At 38.0% G+C, this 25,049-nt stretch overlaps 1 protein-coding gene across 1 annotated transcript in view; it reads left to right on the top strand.

Moving 5' to 3' along the window:
• Window positions 1-25,049, top strand: part of LOC148646745 (NACHT, LRR and PYD domains-containing protein 3-like) — a 2,700,574-nt gene that overhangs the window by 1,386,498 nt on the left and 1,289,027 nt on the right. Inside the window, exon 13 of the mRNA XM_088608537.1 lies at window positions 24,017-24,190. Coding sequence (XP_088464663.1) covers window positions 24,017-24,190 — 174 coding nt within the window. The remainder of the gene's footprint in view (window positions 1-24,016; window positions 24,191-25,049) is intronic.

Raw genomic sequence — 25,049 nt, 5'->3', positions numbered from 1 at the left:
ATGTCTCTTGTATACATCTCCACAGAAAATAAAACACACAAAAAAGGTTCCACATATATACAGTAGTATTGTTCCACAGTATTCAGAAACCATGTATGAGACCGTACATTCCTGTGTTTGATTGGTTCCTAACAAAGCACTCTAAAAATGTACTGTATCAATTTCAGATTCTTTCAGTAAATTAATGACCCAGCCTCACAATGTTTCTTCTGGTTTCAGTGATATATTTCACCTTACCTGATAATAGAAATCCATCTCTGTCAACACCTAATTTAAACATAACATATAAACACATAACTCATGAATCATTGTTTTATTTGAAATGCAATTATGCAAAAATATATTTAAGTAGAAATAGGGAGATAAAAGAAAAGTTGGTGCCCTGAAATTGGCTATGAAAAGTGTCCTCTTCTAATACAAGGTGTGCTATAAAAAAGCCTATCTTATCTTTCACACTGAGGTGAAAACAAGATGTTATTAGCACGTTTATGATTTTTTAAACAGTTATGATTCCAGCTTAGAAAGCTATATAATCAAATTATGTTTGCTTAAAATACTGACTGACTGATAAGATTGTATAAGCTCAGGTTCCAAAGGTCTGTTTTCTGAGTCACTTTAAATTCTACTTTCTTAATTCCTCAACATTGTAAATGTTTTGCACATGACATGGTGTAATAATGACTGAGAATGTATTGTTTTTCCCTTTCCCAAGGGACAATTTTAAACCACTTCAGTGTTTTAAATTGTCCCTTTTTGAATCCTCACCTTATTCTCATCTGCAAATCTATACAGGTATTTTCTCACAAGATAAATATATAAAGCAATACAATAAGAAAAACAAATGTGTACTTGAATTTCAACATCTTCAACACAGAACATACAGTATCACCCCCTGTCACTCCAGGCCTAAGTACTGGACATCAAGCTATTAAATGCCTGACTCTGACCTCTGCTTAGCATTGCTTTCAATTTCCATTCTACCTCCCTGATCCTTGGCTATTGCCAGAAAGACTCAGAGATATTAGACTAGGCTTTCTAAATACAATTCACAACAACACAATGTATCATTGGCACAGGGTTTCTATCAGCTTTCCTATAAGGACTGACTTTGGCTGAGCCACCGCTCACCGCTGAACCAACAATATATTTAAAAGTGCATCTCAACACTTTCCCATACTAACCGCAGCAAGTGACTGAGTTAAAGATGTTGATATACAAAATGTTTTAATACTATTGTGTGTGTTACTTTTTATTTTTAACTACCACTATCTGATATATACAGTATGTATAGTGTTTTTCATTACTTATTTTAATTATTCTTAAAATAATATTGTTAATGATGTTCAGAGACATTATTATACTTCAGTTAATTTTATTTTTGGCTTTCAAATTTCCCTTTATTTATATGATTCCATATTAATATTCCCTATTAAGTCGAATTAAAAAACATACTTAAACAATACTGGCAACAGGTATTCATAGAAAATGTTAAAACATTATATACTTTTTTCAAAATAACCACAGTAAGTGACAGAGTTAAAGACTTTGGTGCAATAAAATGTCTGTCTTTGCTCACACCTGAAAAGGGCTCCACAGCCGAAAGGTTGTGTCTCCTTTCTTTTCTTTTCAGCATGGAATAGACCTGTTCCTTTGCAGCCTGCACATGCCGATGCAGCTACCTACTCGAACTACTTTTATCTTTATTAATGTTTGTCACCTCATGCACAGATAATAAGCTCTTCATTAGAAGGAGTGCATTCAACCATGAGAAAATACATAAAATACGCATCTCACCAGATCAGAAGAGTGAGAGCCGGATAGATCACATCTGCATAAGGCACATGTTCAGGGAGTCCCTGCAGAAGGGGAACACATGCAGCTTTTGACCACCATCTCATCCTGGCTAAGCTGAAACTGAAGCTCAAGACAAGCAAAGACAGAACCTCTATATATATAATTTCAGCACAACAGGCACCTAGATACAGTATGATCCAGTCACTCTCAGAGGGGAAGCGCTAAGGGATGTTTAATAGAACAACCAAAGTGAAAATAAAGACATAATCATTCATAAACAAATGCTTGCAGAGAATTCTCAGTATCACATGTGCATGCTGTATACTGTATGGTCAGAAGCAATACCAGATTGGACCCCTTTATAGAGGAGATTCAGAAAAGAAGGTGGACATGGATCAGCCAAACCCTTCGCACACCCAAGACAAATGTCACCCAGCAAACCCTTACCCGGACCCCACAAGGAGAAAAGGAAAGAGGCTGCCTAAGAAACACCTGGAGCCGGGAGATGGAGTCAGAGGTAAAGCACACCAAACTGGGGTGGAGTGGATGGAGAAAAGCACACAGAACAGCATGCTGTAGGGAAATGCTGTTGATGGGCTAGGCTCCATAGGGAGCTATGGGCTTAAGTTAGTAAAAATCAGAACTGATATCAGAACTGTTGTACATAGATTGGTTGTCTGATGTGAATTCCTTGATTTTAAATACTAGAAAAAGGAAGAAAACGTCATTGATCTTGAACAGGATGAATAGCCTTCAGTTAAAACAGGTTTCCAAGCTTTTTTGGTACAAACAGTATGGCGGATGCCGATCAACAAACATTGAAGGACAATTTATTTTCCGGACACCACTCATTTCCATTCAGTGGTGACAAGGGATTGCAGTACAGATTTACCTGGACCTGAGACAGTGAAGAAGCTCTAGGACAAAGGAGGACATTACACTGTTACACATGCTTAACCGCATAAAGTCATTCTGTTCATTAGCCCCACTTGTTAGTTTTTCCTACACCCTCTGTGATCACCAGAACACCCCCATTTCTCATTTCCTTTCGGAGCTCTGGCTGTGAAGGATATACTGTAAATAAATCTTAGCTAGAGAAGGACAGCAGGGAAGATCCGGGACACAGATCACAACATTGGACACATTCGAGAATTTGGAAACAATGGGGGATTCCACAAAGGGTAGCGAAGGAAGGCTCACGTATATCTTACTTCCCCTGACCTGTATTTATTGAAGAGAGATTGGGTATGAGGAGCAAAATGAGCTCTATTGGGCATGGAGGGATTACACTAAATTTTGTCTGTTCCTTCATTGCACTGGATGGAAGAGTACCAGGTACTGGACTCAGCTAATCTGTTATAACTTAATCTTGTATCCTTTATTTTATATCCTTGGACACATCAAATATTGACACTATCTAACTTACCAATTTAATATGTGCCTCAAAATCAGAGTTCTTTCCAGTTGAGCAACAGATCTCTCCAATAGTTGGGTATCCTGATTTTCAACAGGAGGAACATGTGACACAACATTACTGACAAATGCTGTGTTTCTTCTCTTTTCTTTGTGGAATAAGCCTTTACTTGTTCCTTTGCAGCCTACTCATGGCAACACGGCTCCCCACTTGAAATTTCACAGATGACAATTTACAGATCTTGAGAAGACAAGGAAATAACATTAGTTTATTAACCCTTTACAATTTCTTGCATTAGGAATTATCTTTTCACATACCCCAGCTTGCTGTCCATGAGACACACAGACACAGAGAGAGCCTGGAGTCAGAGCACAGGGTCTGCCATTGTACGGCGCCCCTTGAGCAGTTGGGGTTAAGGGCCTTGCTCAGGGGCCCAACGGAGTAGGATTCCTATAATGGCAGCATGATTCGAACTGGCAATCTTCCAGCCACAGCTGCAGATCCTTACCCACAGAGCCAGCGCTCTGTCCCAAATAGTCATTTGCACAAATTAAACACAGTAACAGATTGATTCCCAAGATATTAAAAGGATCCTTCAGTTATATCTAGATACTATTAAATAGGAGGTGTACCTCCAAATTGAGATGCTGGGCAAGGACAGTACTGGATAGAGATGCAACTGTGAGGTTATTGGCTACTCTTACAGTTTGACCATGTGTCCGGGAAACTCATCCGATTTTATTCTCTCTGATACATCAAAGAAGTCATGTCGTATCATATACCTATCTTATCTATACCAGTCATCTGCTGCATTTATCTGTACTTCTGACCACTTTACTCCTACCTCAGATAAGACAAGCCACCTACATTATCTGAAGATTTGTTCCGCATACAAATGTTGACATTTCTGGCACATTACATTTTTCACAGAAGGAACAGGCAGACCTTGTGTTAATGGGAATTCATCATTCAGTATCTTTTTGCAGAATTTATTGCCCTTAATCTTTAAGGAAATTGAAGTATAAACATGTTTTTTTTTTCTATTGAGGGCAATTATTTTTTTCTAATTTATTCTTCCAGGGAACTAGCTTCTTTGTAGTTATTAAGTGTAGATTAGTATTTTATTTCTGCTTGTTAAGCATTTTAATCCTAAAGAACACCATAATTCAGACTTCCATTCGCTATCTCTGTTCTTTTACACGTACAGTATGAAATGTATTCTTCCTTATGTCAACATGCACAGTATTTCACAACTCATTGTCTTCCTGAAGAACATCCTTGTCTTATCCCCCAATTGAAAACTGCTAAGTGATGAAACTGTCAAGAAGGCTCTGATTTTTTCTGAATGCAATCTATCGATCTACTGTTTTATGCATGGTATGGAATGGACAAATGCCCTTGCACTGAGTTATTAGGACTATGTGAATATTTTACCACCTTAGCAACAGAAATGTTCAAATGTTTCAAAGCCTTCTGCTGATTTTCCTGACATGTTTTCTGCCGGTCCCTTTGCTCATTTGTGAATCTGGCCTGATCTACAGCAGGTGAAGTCTGAGAGCTATGACACACATTCCACTTCTTAATGATGGATGTGACTGTACTCAAAAGGTGAAGTTGCCTTCTCATGATCTGGGCCTTTGTACCACTGTGCTGACAATTTGTTTTGAGAGCTCTTTGGTCTTTGTGGTCTTTGTCATATGACTCTGTGATAAGTGAGCTGTGAAATTTTTGTGAAGTACTAAGTGAGTTGAGAACTCTAAAGTCTTTAAAGGGAACTGAAAGAGAGATGCATTTATCATGAAGTCTACTGTAGTTAAACCTCTTTTGATTACAGATTGTGTCAATTGCCAAAAGTGACATTTTTTTTCCTTTAACACTAATTTTCAATTCACGCTACCACTGCTATTAAGAACATGTGCACTGTGGGACCCATCTGCTTTTTTCACACTGTGAACTCTGAAGTTCCCCAGCCAGGTGATCATGAGCGGGAGGAGGACTGTGGCTCTGAACAGGTTCTCAGGTGTTTGGAAAGCCACAGTGGTCATTGCTGTGTGGACATCCGAGGACACTTCAGACAGCTAGAACTTGATGGCAACACGTGGCTGTTAGTATGGCCACTTTCAATCTTACATTCCTTTCATGAGCTGAGTACTGTCACAGTCAAGTTACCAGCGCCGATTAACAGATATGGGCAGATAAGATGACTATCCGTCTTTTGATGGAGATATACAGCCTGAGTGAGGAGTTTCAGACTCAATTTCCACAAGACCAACTGTGTCCTATTCTTCTGTGCCAGCTGAGCTCTCAGTCACATAATTGTCCACTATATCCACTCTGCCATCTACACAGCTATACTGTCTGTACTTTAACTCACTGATGAATCGTCCTGGGAATCAAAAGCAATAAAGATCTGGCATGATTTGGGTGCTTAATAATGTCTGTTTCAAAGGTTTTTTTTTTTTGCAATGTGCAATTATTCATGTCAATTACGTGCAATCTTTGTAGAACACTTTAAAATATTGTCTCACGTAACGCAGTGCTGGATCACATTTCTGAAAGTATTTTGCAGGATTTTAGGGAAATTTTAATTCAGAAGAATCCTGAAGTGAGTTAAGGTGCGCATGATTTAATATATATATGTCTTGTTTATGTTGGCAGTAGTTTATCACTGTTAGCTGATAAACCGTATTGCACTTCAAAGATACAAAACAATTGTCAGCTTTACTTGTGAAGATAAAAGACTCTGGTTACCAGGAGATTCTTTTCCTGCTCCAGTGACCAGTCCAGAATGAAAGGACATGACAGGGAAGCCCATCTTGAAATAAACAGGTTCTTGCTCAATTCAGGTAATATGTCAGGATAAACTGGGAAGTGTGATGATGAGAATCACATTACCGTGAGTAAGTCTGTAACTCTCTCTAATCTGATACAGCCAAGCTTGTACTTGGGTGCCTGTGTCCTTGTGTCTTCTAGATGTGTAGAGTTTTCTCCTGATATTATACAGTACATTGTTTCCTTGACAGAGCCACTGAAGCACGAAAACAGCATACATTCTTCATAAGCAGAAGAGAACACGGACCTCCACATGGTACATGAGTATTCATCTTCTTAATGCTGATAAGTTCATTTTGCTTCTGCTTCTGTCTTTTACACTGGTGACTATTTTTTTTTTTACTAGAAATCCCCAGCACTAAATTAAATAGGTCTTGCACACATGCAAGAGTGGTATTTATCTTTGAAAACTAAAGCTAAAGAATGGTTAGAATGCCTGTGTAGTGTATTAGGGGCAATTTTTGTATTAAACAGGTCAATTATTGCAAACAATGAACACTTTGTAGCAGGCACATAATCCCCAAAACTCAAATAAATATATATATATATTTCATCACTCAATCAATAACCAAAACTGATTCTTTAACTTTTAGGTATCTCCAACAAACTGCCTGTAGGTGATAGTGTGGGCAGTCCTCTGGAACACAAACTAGATTCAAATAGTAAACTATTAAGTCCTGACTGCTACAAATATTGCCCTTTAGGAATATATTGTCCAAAACTGTGAACTATAATTCCCTATTGCAAAAACCTGTTGAATAGTTATTATACAGATGCAGCCATTCAAAATGAACAGTACAAACCCATACCGCAGGCAACTACGATTGCGCCACCGCACCGTATGGCGGTACATGATTGGCTGGCCAAAATGACCGACAGGGGCACTTGTGGTGCGTTGGTCAGTAGTGAAAAGATTTAATCATTTAATCTCTTTACTGTGCACATTTTAATCCGCTTAGTATTGAATATTTATATGGAATTTTACCACTAAAGGGAATTTTTAATAGCTGAGCATAAAAAGAAGAGGAGCATGACGCATCTGAAGGTTATAAACGATATTAATTTAGTAACATAAACATATTATGTAAACTGTATATTGCTGGTATTGGTATTTTAAAGAAAAAATACACACTAGTATTCCATTTCTCCCTAAGCATTTTAAGCATCAAAGTCTTACATGTGGTTATTTCGGAAACGTTTTTACGTGCTCCTTCTGACCATTTTACTGTACGTTTATATACTTGTGAAAAGTGATCATTTTAAACTTTTCTGTGAATACGCTCGTTATCGGAGTAAACAAAGCATACTTTCAGAATTTGATGAATAGGGAATATAATATGGAATCGCGTATCTAAAGAAATTAATAACGATATAAGTAAATTCATGCGCTGTAACACAAACAGTAGTATATGTGTACGGGTGTTCCAGAGGTTGTCACATGACTTTGCCAGTGGTGTGACTTATAAGCGAGAGGTCGGGTGTTCAAATCCAGATATTGCCACAAGTTTTCTTTTAACAAACATTCCTTTGAAAAACAAAAATAGCAATATTATGGACACTCTATTGACTGTTTTATATTTCTAAATATCACAACATGTTTGAATCTAAGTCATTTATTAAAAACAACGAATAGTTTAAAACTGCTACTGATATTATTATCATCAATATGTGAAAAAAGTGAATCCTGTTTTTTATGGTCTGTAGCTGAAATCCTGTTTAACTAAAAATTAGACACAAAAAGAGTATTATTGGACAATGTTGTGAGGCTAATGAAATCAATAACGATATTAATTCAAAGATCTAAATATATTTAACGCATACGCCTGACATAAGAGGGTGTGTCTGCTCGCCTGCACGAAGACATCACTGTCTTTCCCTTTGAATAGCTAGCAGGAACATGTACCGTGTGGATCCCTTTACATCTCCCTTCAGATTTAAATGGTTATTAATGTAGCGGTGAGGCTTATTAATAAGGCAGAATTAAGTGTTTCTGAGCTTTCCCAAATTAGGCCTCATTTCTCTGTTCATCTCTGTGGTGCAGCCACAGAGAAACCATTCATGCAAGGTGATTTAAGGTCCAAGGACAGCTCCCAAAGGGGGATGCACTTAGCTAAGCCTGGCTATCATGATCAATGGTCATCCATTGGTGCCTATCTGTCTAGGGAGTGCGAGTTGGACATCTGGACTGCATTACTAAGTGTCAGGAGTAAGTGACTCATATCTCACCTTGATCAACCAATCAGGGACTGGTAGGGCCGAGTAACCCACGTGGGACTCTGATGCCCATGGAACTTTCAGCCAATCAATGAGCTGAAGTTTCTCCAGGTAAAAACAGGCAACACAGAGAGCCTGATAGATTCAGACAAGATTCAGAAGGAGAATCCCAAGGGCAGGACATTCTCGCAGCGCGCCTCCTGACCATCCTGAGACTCAGCCCGGACAACCACGGAACGGCCAGTGTGTCCGAGTGCCAGAACTTTCCTTTGTTCTAAGAGTCTAGAGTGGAGGTTGCCAGAGAGTAACCAGCAGCAGGCCTCGTGAACAGGTCAGAACTGTGGACAGCTGAATCGCTATTCAGAACTAGCTCTTCATTAGGAACGAACCGGTCCTCTTCCTGACTTGCTGGGACCCACAGTCATCTTTTCTCCTGTGCACAAACTTTGCTAGTTAAAGCCAACACTAACTAGCCGGTCAGTGAGCATCAGCAACGCACCGTCGCGAGCCGCACAGCACAGCCTGGCACCGAGCCAGAGAGCGCGGATTGGACAGCAACAGCCTGCAACTGTTTCTTTGTGCCCGCAGGAGATCTGAATCCCCAAAGATTGGATGAGTATTCAACTTCAATGCATTACAGCTCGAGAATTCAATTGTTATCCCAACCAGTTGATATCAATTTAATTCCTAAGAGTTATGTACTTGTTTGAGTATCTAATGTAGAAGTTGTAACCAAGTTCACTTTACGAAACGGTCTTAATGAATGATATACTGAACGTATGTCCTCTTGATGTGTAACACTTTGTAACTGATTGAATATATATCTTTTGTATTCTGATAACCCTCTCGATAAGATCTGTTAGGTTTATATGCATATTCTATGTATTAATAAATGTATCCTCGTGTATTAGTACCTGTGTGTGCGCGTTGTTTGAGTTATGTCGCATGGTTGGATTCTAAAGCCATCAAAAGAATCAACTTTGTGATTTACTGCTACAATTAATAATTGTCTCAGTAAATGCCCAAACCCTACAGAACTGGTGCCTTCAGAGAGCCACTATGATTACATATTTGGCGTCCCTGAACCGGCTATGAATCACTACATTAATAATACCTTCAGTGTCGCATCAACATTGGAATTTTCTTCCAAGTGTAAAAAGAGGCGATACGCAACGTGTTTCCTTCATACATTTTCAGTTTACAGACCGTACAAGATCATTTTTTATGAATAATTTCTTCTGTATCGCATTAAAATTGAAAAGCTTTTCACAGCTGTAAATCCACCTATTTTCTAACCGCTTTATCCAGGACAGGTAACAGTTTCACAACTCACCCTGCCCCCTGCCTGTCTGACTTTCTTTTTAACCCTTTTGTGCCCGGATTGCAGCGGGTAAGATATTTTTCCAAGAAAGATATGATGACGAGGAAGAAAAATCACCCGTTTTTCGTGCACAAAAAGTGGTTATTAACTATCGAAACCTGTTTTTATCGCTTTTAAAGTCATGCATTTTCTTAGTTAAGCAGGAGCACATCATTACATCTCATTTTTTTTTATTAAAAAATTCGATAGCCCGGCCTAACTGGGGCGTTTATAATATTGTGGCATTATTATATAGGACGGACACAGTGACTCAGGCACTCGTTGAATGAAAAACGGTGCTTTATTTTTCAGTACAGCTGAGTAATGAGAGACAGAGACACACACACACACTTTTTCATATATAAGATATATTACATAATTTTCATATATAAGATAAAATTATGTGTTTCTGCTTAGACATTGCACGACCTTAAAAGCTATAAAAACAGGTTTCAATAGTTAATAACTGATTTTTATGCGCAACACACGGGTGATTTTTCTTCCTCCTGATCTGCTTAGAAATCTGTGTACGCTGTAAGTTTTTATTTCTTAATTAAACGTTTAAAATACACGTTTCGAATAGAAAAAATTCTGTTGTCTTCCTGGTATGTAGAACAGATCAGCAGGTCTTTTTTTCCCCAATCAGAGGCTCACCACAATTCACACTCAACCACATCACAGATCTGCCACACACATACACCTCAGGATGGTGACGTCACTGCCTTTCATATGAATCCTTTCATATGGAAACATTTCGACACTGTGCTGAACAATCTTCGGAAGATCACAAAACAAGCCTGGTAACCTGTTTTTTGACTAAAAAAATCACGCCCGAGAAAGTGAAGTAGCATTAACTAGCAATGGTGTTTCACGGATGTAGGCATAGTACGTAATTTAGGCTTTATGAACTCTAATAATTAATAACCCTAATTAATCGAATCCCAGGTGTGAGTTCATAAAGCCTGAATTACGTATTATGCCTACATCTGTGAAACAACTGATCATCTACTCTAAAGATTTCAGTGCTTTGTGTATATTCTAATCACAATGGGGGCAGGGTGTGTGGGGACAGGTTACCGGAGTAAAGTTAGCTTGGAGTTCGAGAATGATTTTGGCACGTCTGTAGCTTTTTCATAAAACTTCCTAGAGTTATGAAAACACTTGCTGTGTGTACAAAGTACATTGTGGCTGTTTTCACAGCCTTCACTATGTCGTTTTTAAGCCAATTTTTTACCACGCTCGAACATTCTTTAGTTCATATCTTCACAAGGGAAACAAAGAAAGCCTTCAAACCAAATGCATTTTAAAGACCACGAACTCCGGTTTTTTATCAATGCGTGAATACGCACTAACTGGAACCCGGGGGGACCGCTGTGTACACACGTTCACAACGGGAGAAATACTGCTCAATACGGCTTCATGTGAAAAACCTGTATATCACCATAGGAAGCATAACAGCGCAGCCTCCAATTACCCAGACTGTAGGCACGGGAATAAAGCTTTGTTTGATTTCTGAAACCCTTTCTTTATGTCCTGTTTTCATTCAGGTAAGGGTCAACTATATACACAACACTGCTGACAGCAGGAAAATTCAAATATTCTTTACTCAGCAGCTTATTAAAAACAGCTCCCATGATGTCAAACTGATTTTTTTACACAGAAGACTGCATTCTGAATCTCTTTTTCTCGTGCTTTTATTTAATGTGGCACTGTGAAGAGGGCAATGCTGTTCACAAGCCAATAACATTTAAACCACAGCATCCACAATGCTGCAAGTAAGTGTTTTACACACTAAGCAGGTCCTCTGACCTTTCCAAGTCTTGCTTTGGGTGGTGAAACCTCTTTTATTTTTTAATGATTTTTTGATATGGCACCATTACACATGACATTTTTTAACCATTACACAATTAAAAAAATCGCTTGCCCAGCCTAATTTTAAATTAATTTTTGCAGCCTGTACCTAAAACTATATACACAATACTGCTGACAGGAGGGAAATTCCTATTCTTTACTCAGCAGCTCATTAAAAACCGCAACCATGGTGTTCAAACAAATTTCTTTTTACACAGAAGAGTGATACAGTTTCGCGTTGTGAAGAGAGAGTGTGCGCGCACCGGGCGCTCCTCGGCTGCAGTGCCAGGCACATGCGCAACATTGGCTTTGCACCCTACACCCTGCAGTACCTCTGTGTACATACAGTACGAAAGTGTTGTGATATTTAGAAATATAAAAAAATGTCAATAGAATGCCAATAATATTTGCTATTTTAGTTTTTGAAAGAAATGTTTGTCGAAAGAAAACTCTTAGCAATTGCTGGATTTGAACACCAACCTCACACTTAAAAGTCAGTTATTTAAGCTATTACATCACAGACACAGTGACATAGCATAGTGGTGAAACAGCTATACGCATACAGTATCAATAGGAAATCTTATACTACTGTTTGTGCAGTAATACTACAGCAACATTACAACTACAGCAATACTACAATATATATTTCTAAATATCACCTATGCGGGTTGTTCGCACGAAAACGTATTGAGCAGTATTTCTCGCATTGTGAATCCTCAGGTGATCCTCAGTGGTCTGGGGTGCAGGCTTCAAATCTGTAGCTGTTTAACGACAGAGTGGTTCAATTCCACCTTTCAGGCGGAGTCTGCCTATGAAAGAGTAATAATCTAATCGCAGTGGGGGCAGGGTGTGTGGGGACAGGTTTGGTTGAAATTGCATTGGGGATCCGTGTTCTTCACACCTGAAACATTTTCTCTGAAAGCATTTTCTTCGCAGTTTAACCGATCTTGTTACAGCATGTTACAGTTTACTATTATTAACCATATTAATTTTAAGTGCTTAATGTAAAATCGTGTAAAAATATATTTTCATTGTTCAAATATACATTGAGACTGACTATCATATAATAAGTTAAATACAAAACTAAAGAAAAAATAGGGTTAAATATAATTCAAAATATTTTGCTAACAGTGTTAACTGTTTATGAATAATAAAATGTATAAACTAAGGAGTAGGATGGCACAGTTGTTAGTATGTTTTTTGTTTTGTTTCTTTTTCATAAATACAACAGTAGTACCTGATGTCTCAGTGGCTTTCAAAATTAAATTATGCATGCAAACCTGTGAACTAGAAAGATTACTAAGATATCCATCCATTTATAATGGTGGCAAAGTAGTTAGCATTGCTATCTTACAGCACTGGGGTCCTAGGTTCAATTCCTGCCATCCTGTGTGTGTGGGGTTTACATGTTCTCTCTGGGTTACATGGTTTTTCTCCATATGTGTGATATGACTCCCTCTCGCACTCCAAAACATACTGGTAAGTTAATTGGTTTATGGGAAAACTGGCCCTGGTGTGTGTGTGTTTGTGTCTGTCTGTCCTGTGATGGACTGGCGCTATGTCCAGGGTGTATTCTGCCTTGTGTCCGTTGCTTACTGGGATAGGCTCCAAATCCTCTGTACTGGATAAAGAGATTAGAAATGGAAGTAAAGGCACTGTGTGGATGGAACTATACACAGTGTTAGAAACCCACAATGAAATGGCAGCATCTCACTGAGAATAAAACATTTTATAGTGCTGGCTTAAGGAAACAGCCTTTCCACCTCTCTTGCACATCAGTATGCATACCTAGTTATTTAAACAAATTGCCTCTAATTATAAACATCTTAATATGCTGGCTCTGTGGATCCGCATCAGCTATGTTTGCCCATTCCTTCAATTCATGTGCATCCAACACACAGTTCAATGCCAGCAACTACACATAATCTAAAATACAATCCTTATTTCAGTATCTATGTAAACATATAGTCTGTTAACTTCATCATCTTCATCAAAAGTATGCCTAACCCCATTAGGAAGTGTTCTTGTTATAAGTGTATTCCTCAGCTTTCCCCAAATTATCTTCTTCTTGCCAACATCTCTAGTCTTTTATCCTGCAATAACTCAGCCAACACTTAAATCTCCAAAAGCTGCTTGTGTTAATTTCTTGAAATCACAAATATCATGTGTAAATACTGGCCATGTAATACTCTGCATTGTGGAATAATAGTTTATTTTAAAGGGAACTAGAGAAACTAAGAACTAGAGAAATCAAGAAAGGCTTTTTTTCTAGAATTAATAAATGCACATCCTGTTCACTGGGGAAATTAAATCCACACTGAGCAATCTTCAATATGTTCAGAATACGACAGCAAGAATCCTATCAGGGATGCATTACACCTGTTTTCAAGTCCTTGCACTGGTTACCTATCAGATTTCAAGTCAACTTCAAAATCCTTATCCTCCTTATATACTGTCCTACAACTGTTATTATTGATCACCGAATTATTGTACTTGACATGACTTCATTCAGCCTTTCCTGAACGTCTATGACAGGCAGTGAGAGTGCTGTTTCTGGTGCGATCTTTTGCAGCTGACATTTCACTGTTTTAAACGAACAAGAAATTAGATTGCTCATAAATCACTTATTCTATATAAACACAGCGTAATTGCCCTCCGAAAATCCTCTTTTTCTTGTTCGTTTTAGAGACCTTGATCGAAACTGATTTTAGATGTCAGAAAGGATTTATTTTCTCTGTATTTCCTACATTGCTTTGTCGAGATTTTAACTTTATATCTAGGCTCAGATTTCAACTATAAATCGTACAGTAATTAATAGCAGTAAATACTGATGTTTTGCACCCTCTTACCACAAAAATATATGTTTTGTAGTTGGGATTAACTTTATTTCTTACGCGTAGCTACTCCGATTCGGACACCGAACAGTTAAAGATGGCGGCAAATCAGACACCCGGGGGGGCGTCTTCTCGCCTCCATAACTAAAATGCCAAATAGGAGTGGCTTAAGCGACATACACAGTCGTGTAACTGACAGTTTGAGGTAGCCTATCGTGTAAATTTCGCTTTGTTGCTGATAGGTTAAGCTTTCGAAACTCTGCCCCAAAGTCATGTGACTGATTTTTCGCCCTGTTTCGTTGGTTAAACGCAATGATCACAAGCACCACCATGGTAACTGGGATGTGTAGTTTTTAATTCCGTTTGAATTATAACTACGTACTGTCTTCATATTTGGCCAGGGCTTTAAAGAGAAGGCGCGCCAAAAAATTTCGGTGCCGTCGTCTCCGTTTTAAAGGTACCCCCGTGCTGGAAGAATTTGACCTCAGAACGTTTGCCCTGCGTAGTTACTGTATAGTGGACAAAAAAACAAGAGTTCGCTGGCATTATATCCTAGAAGACACAGACCGGCGCCAGAACGGTAAATGCTTGATGAACTAGGGATTGGACAGTTTCCAAGTGCTTGTACAATCGATGGAAATGTTCAAATAAATGTGCAAAAGAAATAAACAAAATAATCATTTATTTCTTTATCATATTGGCTAGCTAATGTCCTCTCTTTGCTAGTTAGTGGCTGTGTTTCTGCGTTGGGTAGCAACGGGTGACTGTTCTCAGGCGGAAGATGTAAACAATAATTAAATGTGATAAAGTATAGTTTGGATGTTTATACATTCATGTTAATCGTATTCTTGATTTATTTCAATAAGTGTTCATGTTTCATTTGCTAACTTAGAGCATATTGTGCAATGAAGAATAAAATAGCTGCATGACAAGTGACTTCCTTCTCTCAGTGGAAATTAAAAGGTAGCCTGATAAATTATAAGACAGTAAGAAAGGTTCCAATCAGGAGGAGACAATTCTTTCCATTTTTTTTTTGATCGCTGGTAGCAAACTGATCTGAGGATCTACTCCAGCTCTTTCTCTTTTTAACATACAGTAAATTTTATTTTCTTGCTTTCTGAAACACAATATAACAAAAAATAACCTCACAAACTCAAAGAAAAAATCCTTGCTCCCCCCCCTCCCCTTGGCAGTACTTCCTCCCATGCTTTTAACTAAGGGCATCTAAAATACTGTCAAACAGCTACAATGGTATCTCTGTACAAGGCTTTGACTGTGTCAATCACAGCACCTACCGTTCCCTTACCAGCAACAACATGGATTCTAACACTCAGACATTAAAAAAAGTCAGGCCAAGAGAGAAAATACCGAGCTTTACAACATGCGGTCCCAGTAACATTTTACCCACAGTAGACTCACCAACCAGATGTGTTTCAGTTTCTGTGATAAGCCTAGATTAATCAAATCCTCTCCTCTAGTAGGAGCACCAAGTGTAAACATGTAACGTCCCTATTAAAAATAATGGCAAAACAGAAGTTCACTCTTTCTAGAACATACCTTCCTAAGGACACTCCTAAAATGTATAAAATAGTGTCCACAGCATCTCATAATAGAGGCAAATGGGGAACTACAAACTCATTTCATATAATGCCATCCATGAGGGGTTAAATACACCCTGAGAGAAATTAATTTCTGGATAATTCAACGGCTGTGATTTCTGGAATATGTATTATCCCAAATATTTTCAAAAGAAATTGAATCATTTCAATGAATCTGTGCCATTCAAGTACCTGCTCCAGACAGTAACCACTGCTAAGGGTTTATATGAAGCTTGCATTAAAAGACTTTAAAAAAATGTCATGTTCCCATAAAAAAGTCATGCCTTGGAGTATAGACCCCCAAAGGAATGCCATAGACTCAAACTGCAAAATAAACACATACAGAAAGAAAGTATTTGTATTGTAATTGCAAATCCTGGTACTGTATGAGTGATTGGTATGACTTTCCTCATTACAAATCTCTTATTAGAATTTAAATTTCTCTGTAACTCCAGGTCAGAACAGAGAAAATGTAACTGCCTTAAGGAGTTTACGATTATGAAAAATAGAAGGATAAGCATGATACGTATTGTCTTCTGTCATTTTCTAGGTCATGTTACTGAGCACCAATTCTTATTGAGAATATGAATCCATTTAAGGTTTATACCATTAAAGTAAAGGTTTATTCCATGCTGAAAATGTTTGTACCAGACTTTTTTGAGGCCTGTTTAATTGTGTCTGAAGTCTGATGTTGTAAATTTTATTGTTAAAAAGATCCATGAAAATGTCACTACTAAAGTTAGCTGGTACTGTTGGTATTGTAAGTGGAGTATTGCAAGTAGAGCTCATATTTTAGATTTTGTGTAGTTGCTAGCGTTGAACTGTGTGGTGGATGCACATGAATTGAAGGAATGGGCAAACATAGCTGATGCGGATCCACAGAGCCAGTATATTAAGATGTTTATAATTAGAGGCAATTTGTTTAAATAACTAGGTATGGATACTGATGTGCAAGAGAGGTGGAAAGGCTGTTTCCTTAAGCCAGCACTATAAAATGTTTTATTCTCAGTGAGATGCTGCCATTTCATAGTGGGTTTCTAACACTGTGTATAGTTCCATCCACACAGTGCCTTTACTTCCATCCATTTCTAATCTCTTTATCCAGTACAGAGGATTTGGAGCCTATCCCAGTAAGCGACGGACACAAGGCAGAATACACCCTGGACATAGCGCCAGTCCATCACAGGACAGACAGACACAAACACACACACACCAGGGCCAGTTTAAATCTAACCTCAGAACCTTTCTTTTCAGAAGACTTAGTGTTTGTATCTGCTTCATTTTCTAATTTTGGTAGCACCTCTAACTGCTTGTCTTTCTTATATGCATTTACTTTGTAATCTGTGGTCCTTTTATCTGTTTTTACATCTACTGTATTGCTTTGAGATGCCACCTTTAATGGTGATATATCAAATAAAGTTTTTTATTATTGTTATAGGGAAACATGATCAGATTTTCCCTGGTTCAGAAAAAAAGATCTAAAGTATACTAGTTTGTCACTCTTCTCATTCCCTTTGCTAAATGACTTTTCATACTAATCTGATCAATCTAACTGCCAGTTTTCTGTGCTTTCTCTATCCTGCTAGATTTGCAATTATTCTGAAAATTTTCATTTTGAAATAACTCATTTCTAAATACCTTTTTCACTGTTAACATCTTGCAGCAACTCTGCGACAAAATATACACTCTGACAGTTCATCCTGCTACCAACATTAAATAAAACAAATCTTAAGATTTCTATATTTATGTCTTTATTTAGTGGTTTCATTAGTGACAAAGGCTAAACTTTCTTGGGAAAATGTCTTTTATGTGTTGCAGAAAAAACTGACTTGCTTTAACAAAATATGTTTACAAATCCTTTCACCTGGCATTTTGGCAATTTCTAGTTAGAAATTATGGAACGCTCTGTTAAAAGCAAGGGAGTTTTTATGTCCGTTGCAGTTCTTTTGCAACATGAATATAATTATATCGTTATTAATTTCTTGAGATACGCGATTCCATATTATATTCCCTTTTAATCAAATTCTAAAAGTATGCTTGTTGACTCCGGTATCGCGTTAGTTAAAGACTTCGATGCTTAAAATGTTTAGGGAGAAATGGAATACTGGTGTGTATGTTTTCTTTAAAGTACCGAGACCAGCCATATACTGTATGTTTAAGTTCCAAAATTAATATCGTTTATGGACTTCACACGCGTTGCAGTATGCTCCTATTCTTTTTATGCTCAGGCACTAAGATCTCCCTTCTGCTTTGTGTAAGGATGGTATCAAAAGCAATCTTAAGTGGTGAGAAAGCTGTGCTGAATGTATTTAAGGGACTTAAAAGTAAAAGGAGATGCTTCATATTGCTTGACTAATTTTAAAAACTAAGTTATAAATGCAGACGCTCCCTCGGTGCACAGCTCTGGTGCGCCGGCTCTTACACAGTGCCTGTCTGCCGTAAGCGTTACAATATACATACCCAACACTGCTTGTACCCATCTGTCATGCAAATAAAACACCTTGAATTGAATTGAATTGAGGGGAGAGGGGGGAATACTAAAGCCAATACTGGCTCAATACCCTCAATGGGCTTTGACGTGCTAATGCGTTGGTTTAACAGTCCGGGTGTGGCAGGCTTCCAATGTCAACTCGACTCTATTGGAAGACAATGAACGTATTTTGTGATATTTAGAAATATAAATTTGTTTGGTGCGAGTGAGGTTTTATTTAATCTCTGACCAAGGGAAACGTTTCATTTTTTCAAAGAAATGTTTGTTAAAAAATAAAGTCATAGTTCCATGGGATTCAATCACAGACCATGTGACATGGGAGTCAGGAAACTAACACACAGCGCCACCGGATTTAATAACGCAATAAAAACGCTATAAAATAATGTGACTAGGCACAGAAAAAGTTTACAGCACAGTACAATAATAAATGCTGACCATGACTTTAGAAGCATAAATTACCTTACACTCAATTTAAACACAAGCTGTCTTTCTGTATGAACCTCTAAGCTGGTTCATACAGAAAATGTAGAAATGCATTAGCCTGATTATGATTAAAAAACACATAATTAAACACGCGTTTGCGATTTAAATCAGAACACGATTTAAATCAATATAAATGTTTATATTGTAACGCATACTGTCCAGCCTCCATTTCTCTATAAAAATTTACTCTGTTGCACACACACACACTAGAAGCAGGAACCGCTGTCAGAAGGGAAGATATGTTCAAAATATCGCAAATATCGATCATGTTGCGATATTTTGAAATATAAAAGTCAATTGATTGTCCATAATATCGCTATTCTATTTTTTCGAAGAAATGTTTGTTAAAAGAAAAGTCCAGCACCAGCTGGATTCAAACACACAACCTGCTAGTTGGTAGTCACGCACCTAGACCAGTAGGCTACAAGACAGCTCACATGAACAGGCAGCCGAGACAGCCCTACACAGCCCTGTCGCAGTACACGGATATAATCATACCGTTATTAAATTCTTTAGATACGCGATTCCATATTATATTCCCTTTTAATCAAATTCTAAAAGTATGCTTGTTGACTCCGGTATCACGTTAGTTAAAGACTTCGAAGCTTAAAATGTTTAGGGAGAAATGGAATAGTGGTGTGTATTTTTTTCTTTAAAGTACCAAGACCAGCTATATACTGTATGTTTGTTCCAAAATTAATATCGTTTATGACCTTCAGATGCGTTATGCTCCTCTTCTTTTTATGCTCAGCTACTAAAATTTCCCTTTAGTGGTAAAATTCCATATAAATATTTAAAACTAAGCGGATTGAAATGTGCACAGTTAAGACATTAAATGATTAAATCTTTTCACTACCAACCAATGCACCACGAGTGCCCCTGTCGGTCATTTTGGCCAGCCAATCACTTGCCCTGCGGTGCCCTGCGGGTTGGTTACTGTACCGCGGGTTTTTACCGCTTATTTTGAATGGCTGCATCTGTATGTGTTACTGAGAAACACCTCTTGTAACTCTTTTGAGTTAGTGAATGTGGAAAATGGCTCAAAAATAATGAGAAATGTAAAACATCTTCGACACACTCCTCCATTGGATCTTGATTTTGAATCTGCAGAAACAGAAAATGCTGAGAATACAGGACTTTCTGACGTGGAGGAAGGGCCGAGTCCTCAGACAGTGGAGAGTACATCCGTAGGAGAGCCAGTAACTTTACCCAGAAGTGAAGTAACAACCAGAAGTGGCAGGGTTATCAGCTCGTTAGAGAGACATTTAAAAATATAGGACTTGCATAGCTCTCCAAATGTTAAATTGCTCTATTTTGTTTGTTATCTATGTAGATGTTGCTTAAACTGCTAGAAATGAGGTGATATTTAGAAGTGACTTAAGTAGAAATTGAACTAAAATTTGAGTTGGTACTCATAGAAATAGTTGTGAAAAAAAGTTGAATGTGTTGAATAGAAATGGAAGGTTTTACATACATTTTGTTGTAATAGTTAATAACCGTTTACTGTGTTGATATAGAATTGTTACAATAGTATGGTAAAGTTATGGACTTTAAAAATAACAAAGGAAGGGATGTAGTATAGTGAGTAGACATCGCGAGACAACAGAACGAGAGAGTAGAAGACGGGAATATATGGTGTAAGGGCGTGATATGTGTAGTTAATAAAATAGTTAATATAAGAACGGCTCTTTATTAAGATACACAACAGATATAAAGACGCAGAAATGTGTTATATAGCATTTGATAGTGGTTGCACAAGGAAAACGAAGAAAAAGTAATTTCGTGAGCACGAATTGTAAATCGTTCCCTCGATATAACTTTTTTTCCTACTGATGGCCCCTCCCGGGCTCCGTAACAAAGTGTTATCACTTAAATTATTTAAACAAATACCTTTCCCACGTATTTATACGTTTTTTGTACTTCGGAGATAACTTCGGAGGTATCAGACAGTACGCCGTCTTGTACTCTACCATTTCTGTCAATAAGCTTACGTGTGTTTTAAATCCAGTCGAGTCTGTTCCTTCTGTAGCCTTGTGTGAATTTATGTAGTTTTCATGTGGATTTTTTGTTGTTTTAGTACAGTATGTGAATATAATGTTAATATTAATACATTCAGGTGAAATACAAGTTATATTGTAGTTCAGCCAAGATAAATAAACATAGCAGAAGGGCTTTAGTAGCGTGATGCTAGCTACATTAAGTGACGCTAAGTCGGCAGCACCTTTCAAAATAAAAGTGCCCTACCCCTGCTTTAGGAAAAATAAATCCTGGACCAGATAAAGTCACATTTATAGCACAACAACAATTTGTACATCCTTAAAATTGGGTGGAATGTGATACAGAGACGCACAAGTAATAGGAAATTGCCGTTCTTCATTATTTTTTTGCTTTCTTGCAATCTCTTTGGTGTTTTTATATCACTTTCTGCTTGCAAACTGACACAGAGGTGTGCTCTTCTAGACAGGAAAAAGTCTAATTCCTGAGAAAACAAAAAATTGTGCCTCTCCAAAAGTAGCTCAAATCTATTCTACAGACCCACAGCTAATAGAAAATCACTATGGTTTTGTCAGATAAGCATCTTTGCAAATGTTGCTGGGGTTTATAAGACCACTTGCTGTTTCCAGGCTGGGACCATGCAGTGATGGACAGGGAGTGGTCTCACTCCCCTCCCAACCAAACAAAAATTTGTGCCTCTTCAAAAATGCCTCAGATCTATTCCACAGACCCATAGCTAATAGAAAATCACCTTGGTTTTGTCAGATAAGTGTCTCTGTCAAAACTGCTGAGGTATGTAGAGCACCTCCGATTACCAGACTGGGACCGTGCAGTGATGAGCAAGGTGTGGTCTCACTCCTGTCATGCCCAAATAAAAATTTGTGCCTCTTCAAAAATACCTTAAATTTATTCTACAGACCCACAGCTAATAGTTTTTTTTGTCACATAGGGTCTCTGTCACAACTGCTGGGGTTGATAAAACCACCCAGACTGGGACCATGCAGTGATGCACAGGGAGTGGTCTCACTCCCCTCCCAAACAAACCAAAAATTGTGCCTCTCCAAAAGTAGCTCAGATCTATTCTACAGACCCTCACCTAATAGTACATAACCAAGGTTTTGTTATATAAGTGTCTTTGCTAAAGTTGACTTGACCTGGTCCAGGAATTTTTTTTCTAAAGCAGGGTTTAGGCTTTCATTTCATTTTGAAAGGTGCTGCCAAGCTAGTGTCACTTAATGTAGCTAGCAGTACAGTACAATTTGGCAGTACTGCTACATTAGCAGTAGGCTGCAGTATGTGTCCCAAAAGCCTAATATACTCACAGATTGATTCAGGTCTGTTTCAGGTGGAGGCACTGCCAAATTAAACGTATCATTTTGTTATGCCACATTAAGAACATTAACATCAGTCACATTAAGAACCTAGGTCATCCCATGTGTTATATACTGTATGAATTTAATGTTGTACCTCTGGTTATGGTTTCACTTCTGTGCTGATATTCAGGTACACTTTCACTGCTATAGCACCTGAACCTGTCTGACTCTCATGTTGAGTCTCTTGATTCACCTCTTCTCTAACCTTATTCTGACCTTCAGCAGCCCTGCTGTTGTGTTTAGGGTGAGTTATGTCAGTAAGAAGAGAATTGTACCCAGTGCACTTTCTGCTGGGCCAGAGCCAACTCCTCTTCTACAAGAGCAGGATAAACACAGTCTCAGGCAGAGGGTCTGTAGAGGGAGTGAGAGTTTGAGGGGTTGGTGAAGAGCAGGATCTCACTAGAATTCCTTTAGTAAAACTGGAGATACTGTAATTGTTTGGGGTGCTATACTGTAAGGGTTCTAGTGAATACAAGCTATATTTTAGTTCAGCCAAGTTAAATAAACATGTACTGTGCTCATTGAACTTGAGGGGGTCCGAGGCTACGTGTCCCTAGAGTAAAAAGTTGGAGAGCGAGAATCACAACAGCACTATGGAGAGATCCAGAGTGTAAGGATCAACTAGTGAGCTTGGAGGTGTGGGTGAGTTTAAATTCAATAGACAAGGGGAAAAAGGGAGAGATTATCAGGAAAAAAGAGGAACAGAAGGGACTGGATTAGGATTGGTAAAATGTCTGGAGAGGATGAACATAGTGCAAGGCATCCACATTCATTCTCAAAGAAAAAACACTCAGGATGTGCGGTTGTGTTCTGGCTGCTGTTGTGTTCAGGATGAGTTATGTTAGTAAGAAGAGAATTGTACCCAGTGCACTTTCTGCTGGGCCAGACCCAACTCCTCTTCTACAAGAGCAGGATTAACACAGTCTCAGGTGGAGGGTCTGTAGAGGAGGAGAGTGTTTGAGGGGTTGGTGAAGAGCAGAATGTCTCTAGAATTCCTCGATTAAAACTGTAGAGTCTTGTCTGAAGGTGTTGGTGTGTTTTGACTATGTTACATGTGGGAGTCTGTGTAGAGGGTCTTTCATGTGTAAAACGTGTGCGGTGTTGTGTAGTTTTGCGAGGGATGAGATTTGTTTAGTTTCATGATCAATTTCTTTATTCTTTTTATTACTTCTTATTACTTTTTGTAATAATAATTATATTATTGCGTAATATAATTATTAATTATTTTTTGTGGTGTCATACAGTAGTTAAAACCCAGTTTTTTTTCTTCAAATGGTTTATTTTCTTTAGATGAGTTGTTGTTTTTCTCAAAATATCTACAAACATCAAAATCTCCAGTCCACTTACTCCAGTATTGGTCATTTACATTTGGGATTAATAAACCATTTGAAGAAAAACTACAACACTGTAACTAACTAAAATAACTATAAGAAGATGACATCATAATAAAATATAATAATAAATGTGAAGCAATTTTTATTATGGTTAAAAGTCAAAGTCTTTCTATTTCTGTTTCCCATTTCCAGTCACTGTAGCTCTGTGTGTCTCCCTGTTTCCCACTGTCTCCCTTCCTGAAAATTTCTTCTCATCTTTCTTCTTCCTCATGGAACCCAAATTTTGATGCAGCTGTTAACTTCATCATCCTCATCAATGGACACTCTGAGATGGATAATGACATATATTGCTGCTGAGCTTGGTGTTGTAGTGAAGACTTGGAAAGAAAGATGTGGAAGAGCTGTGCAGATGTTCAGCTGTTCTCCTGTCTTTTTGTCTGCAGGATGGAGAGCTGTAACCTAACAGAGAGATGTTGTGAAGATCTGGCCTCTGTTCTTCAGTCTCAACACTCCAGTCTGACAGAACTGTATCTGAGTGAGAATAACCTGGGGGATTCAGGGGTGAAACTGCTGTCTGCAGCTCTGAGGGATCCCAACTGTAAATTAACAACACTGAGGTAAGTGAACACTGGTGATTTCTTTGTTTTTTATTGTTTGATGTAGATATTCTGAAACGCACAACATTCACTTTTTCACATACATCAGAAAGTAACACCTTGGAAGTACAAAACAAGAAAGAAAGAGGGCATACAGAAAGACCAAAAAACTGCTACGCAACTTAATACAAGTTCTTGTCTCTGGCTTCTTTGTTAATATCTCATTGCTGAGAGACTCGACAAGCAAACTTTCCCACATTGCCCATATTTTTACACATTTGTTTATGCTGTTGTTGATTTAGAATTCTGTGGGTAACATTGTCTATGAGATTTAATTCATAAAGTCCTTCTTCATTTGAATACAAGGTCAGTCTAGCTTTAATCAGTTTCTAGTGATTTATTTCATTGCTGCCGTCTTGACAGTTCTAAACAAGTATCTTTCTGCCTCTGAAGGCAGCTCATCTGGAGTTTGTCCCAGAAGAAGAAGGACTCCTAATAAGGATTGTTGTATATTTCTTCAAGATTTTGAAGACTGGGCCAACCCAAATTTCTCATTTGTATCTTACTCTTAACTCTTGAATTCCTACTGTATTTTCTAATATTCTATATACATCTGAAAGGATGTAGCTGTGGAAGTGAGTTAGGTATGCAAACTTTATCAATATGTTAATCTCTTATTTTAGTCTCATTTAATTCTTCTCAGCTTTGAATTTCCCCAGTGTTTTCTCCTCTCTCTCTCTGTGCTTTCTGCAATTTAAATACATTAATCACTTAGAAAAACTCAAGAAAGGAATAGTTGTTTTGATGGTTGAGAGAAATAGCATGGCACCCTGACTTTTAACCACTCAAAATAGACAGATGTTTTAGAAATGGTCATTGA

The sequence above is a fragment of the Lepisosteus platostomus genome, chromosome 16 (genome assembly GCF_059453375.1).
Source record: "Lepisosteus platostomus isolate fLepPlt1 chromosome 16, fLepPlt1.hap1, whole genome shotgun sequence".
Taxonomy (NCBI): Eukaryota; Metazoa; Chordata; class Actinopteri; order Semionotiformes; family Lepisosteidae; genus Lepisosteus; species Lepisosteus platostomus.
The sequence above is the reverse complement of the archived record's forward strand: the minus strand, read 5'-3'. Positions and strand labels throughout refer to the sequence as shown.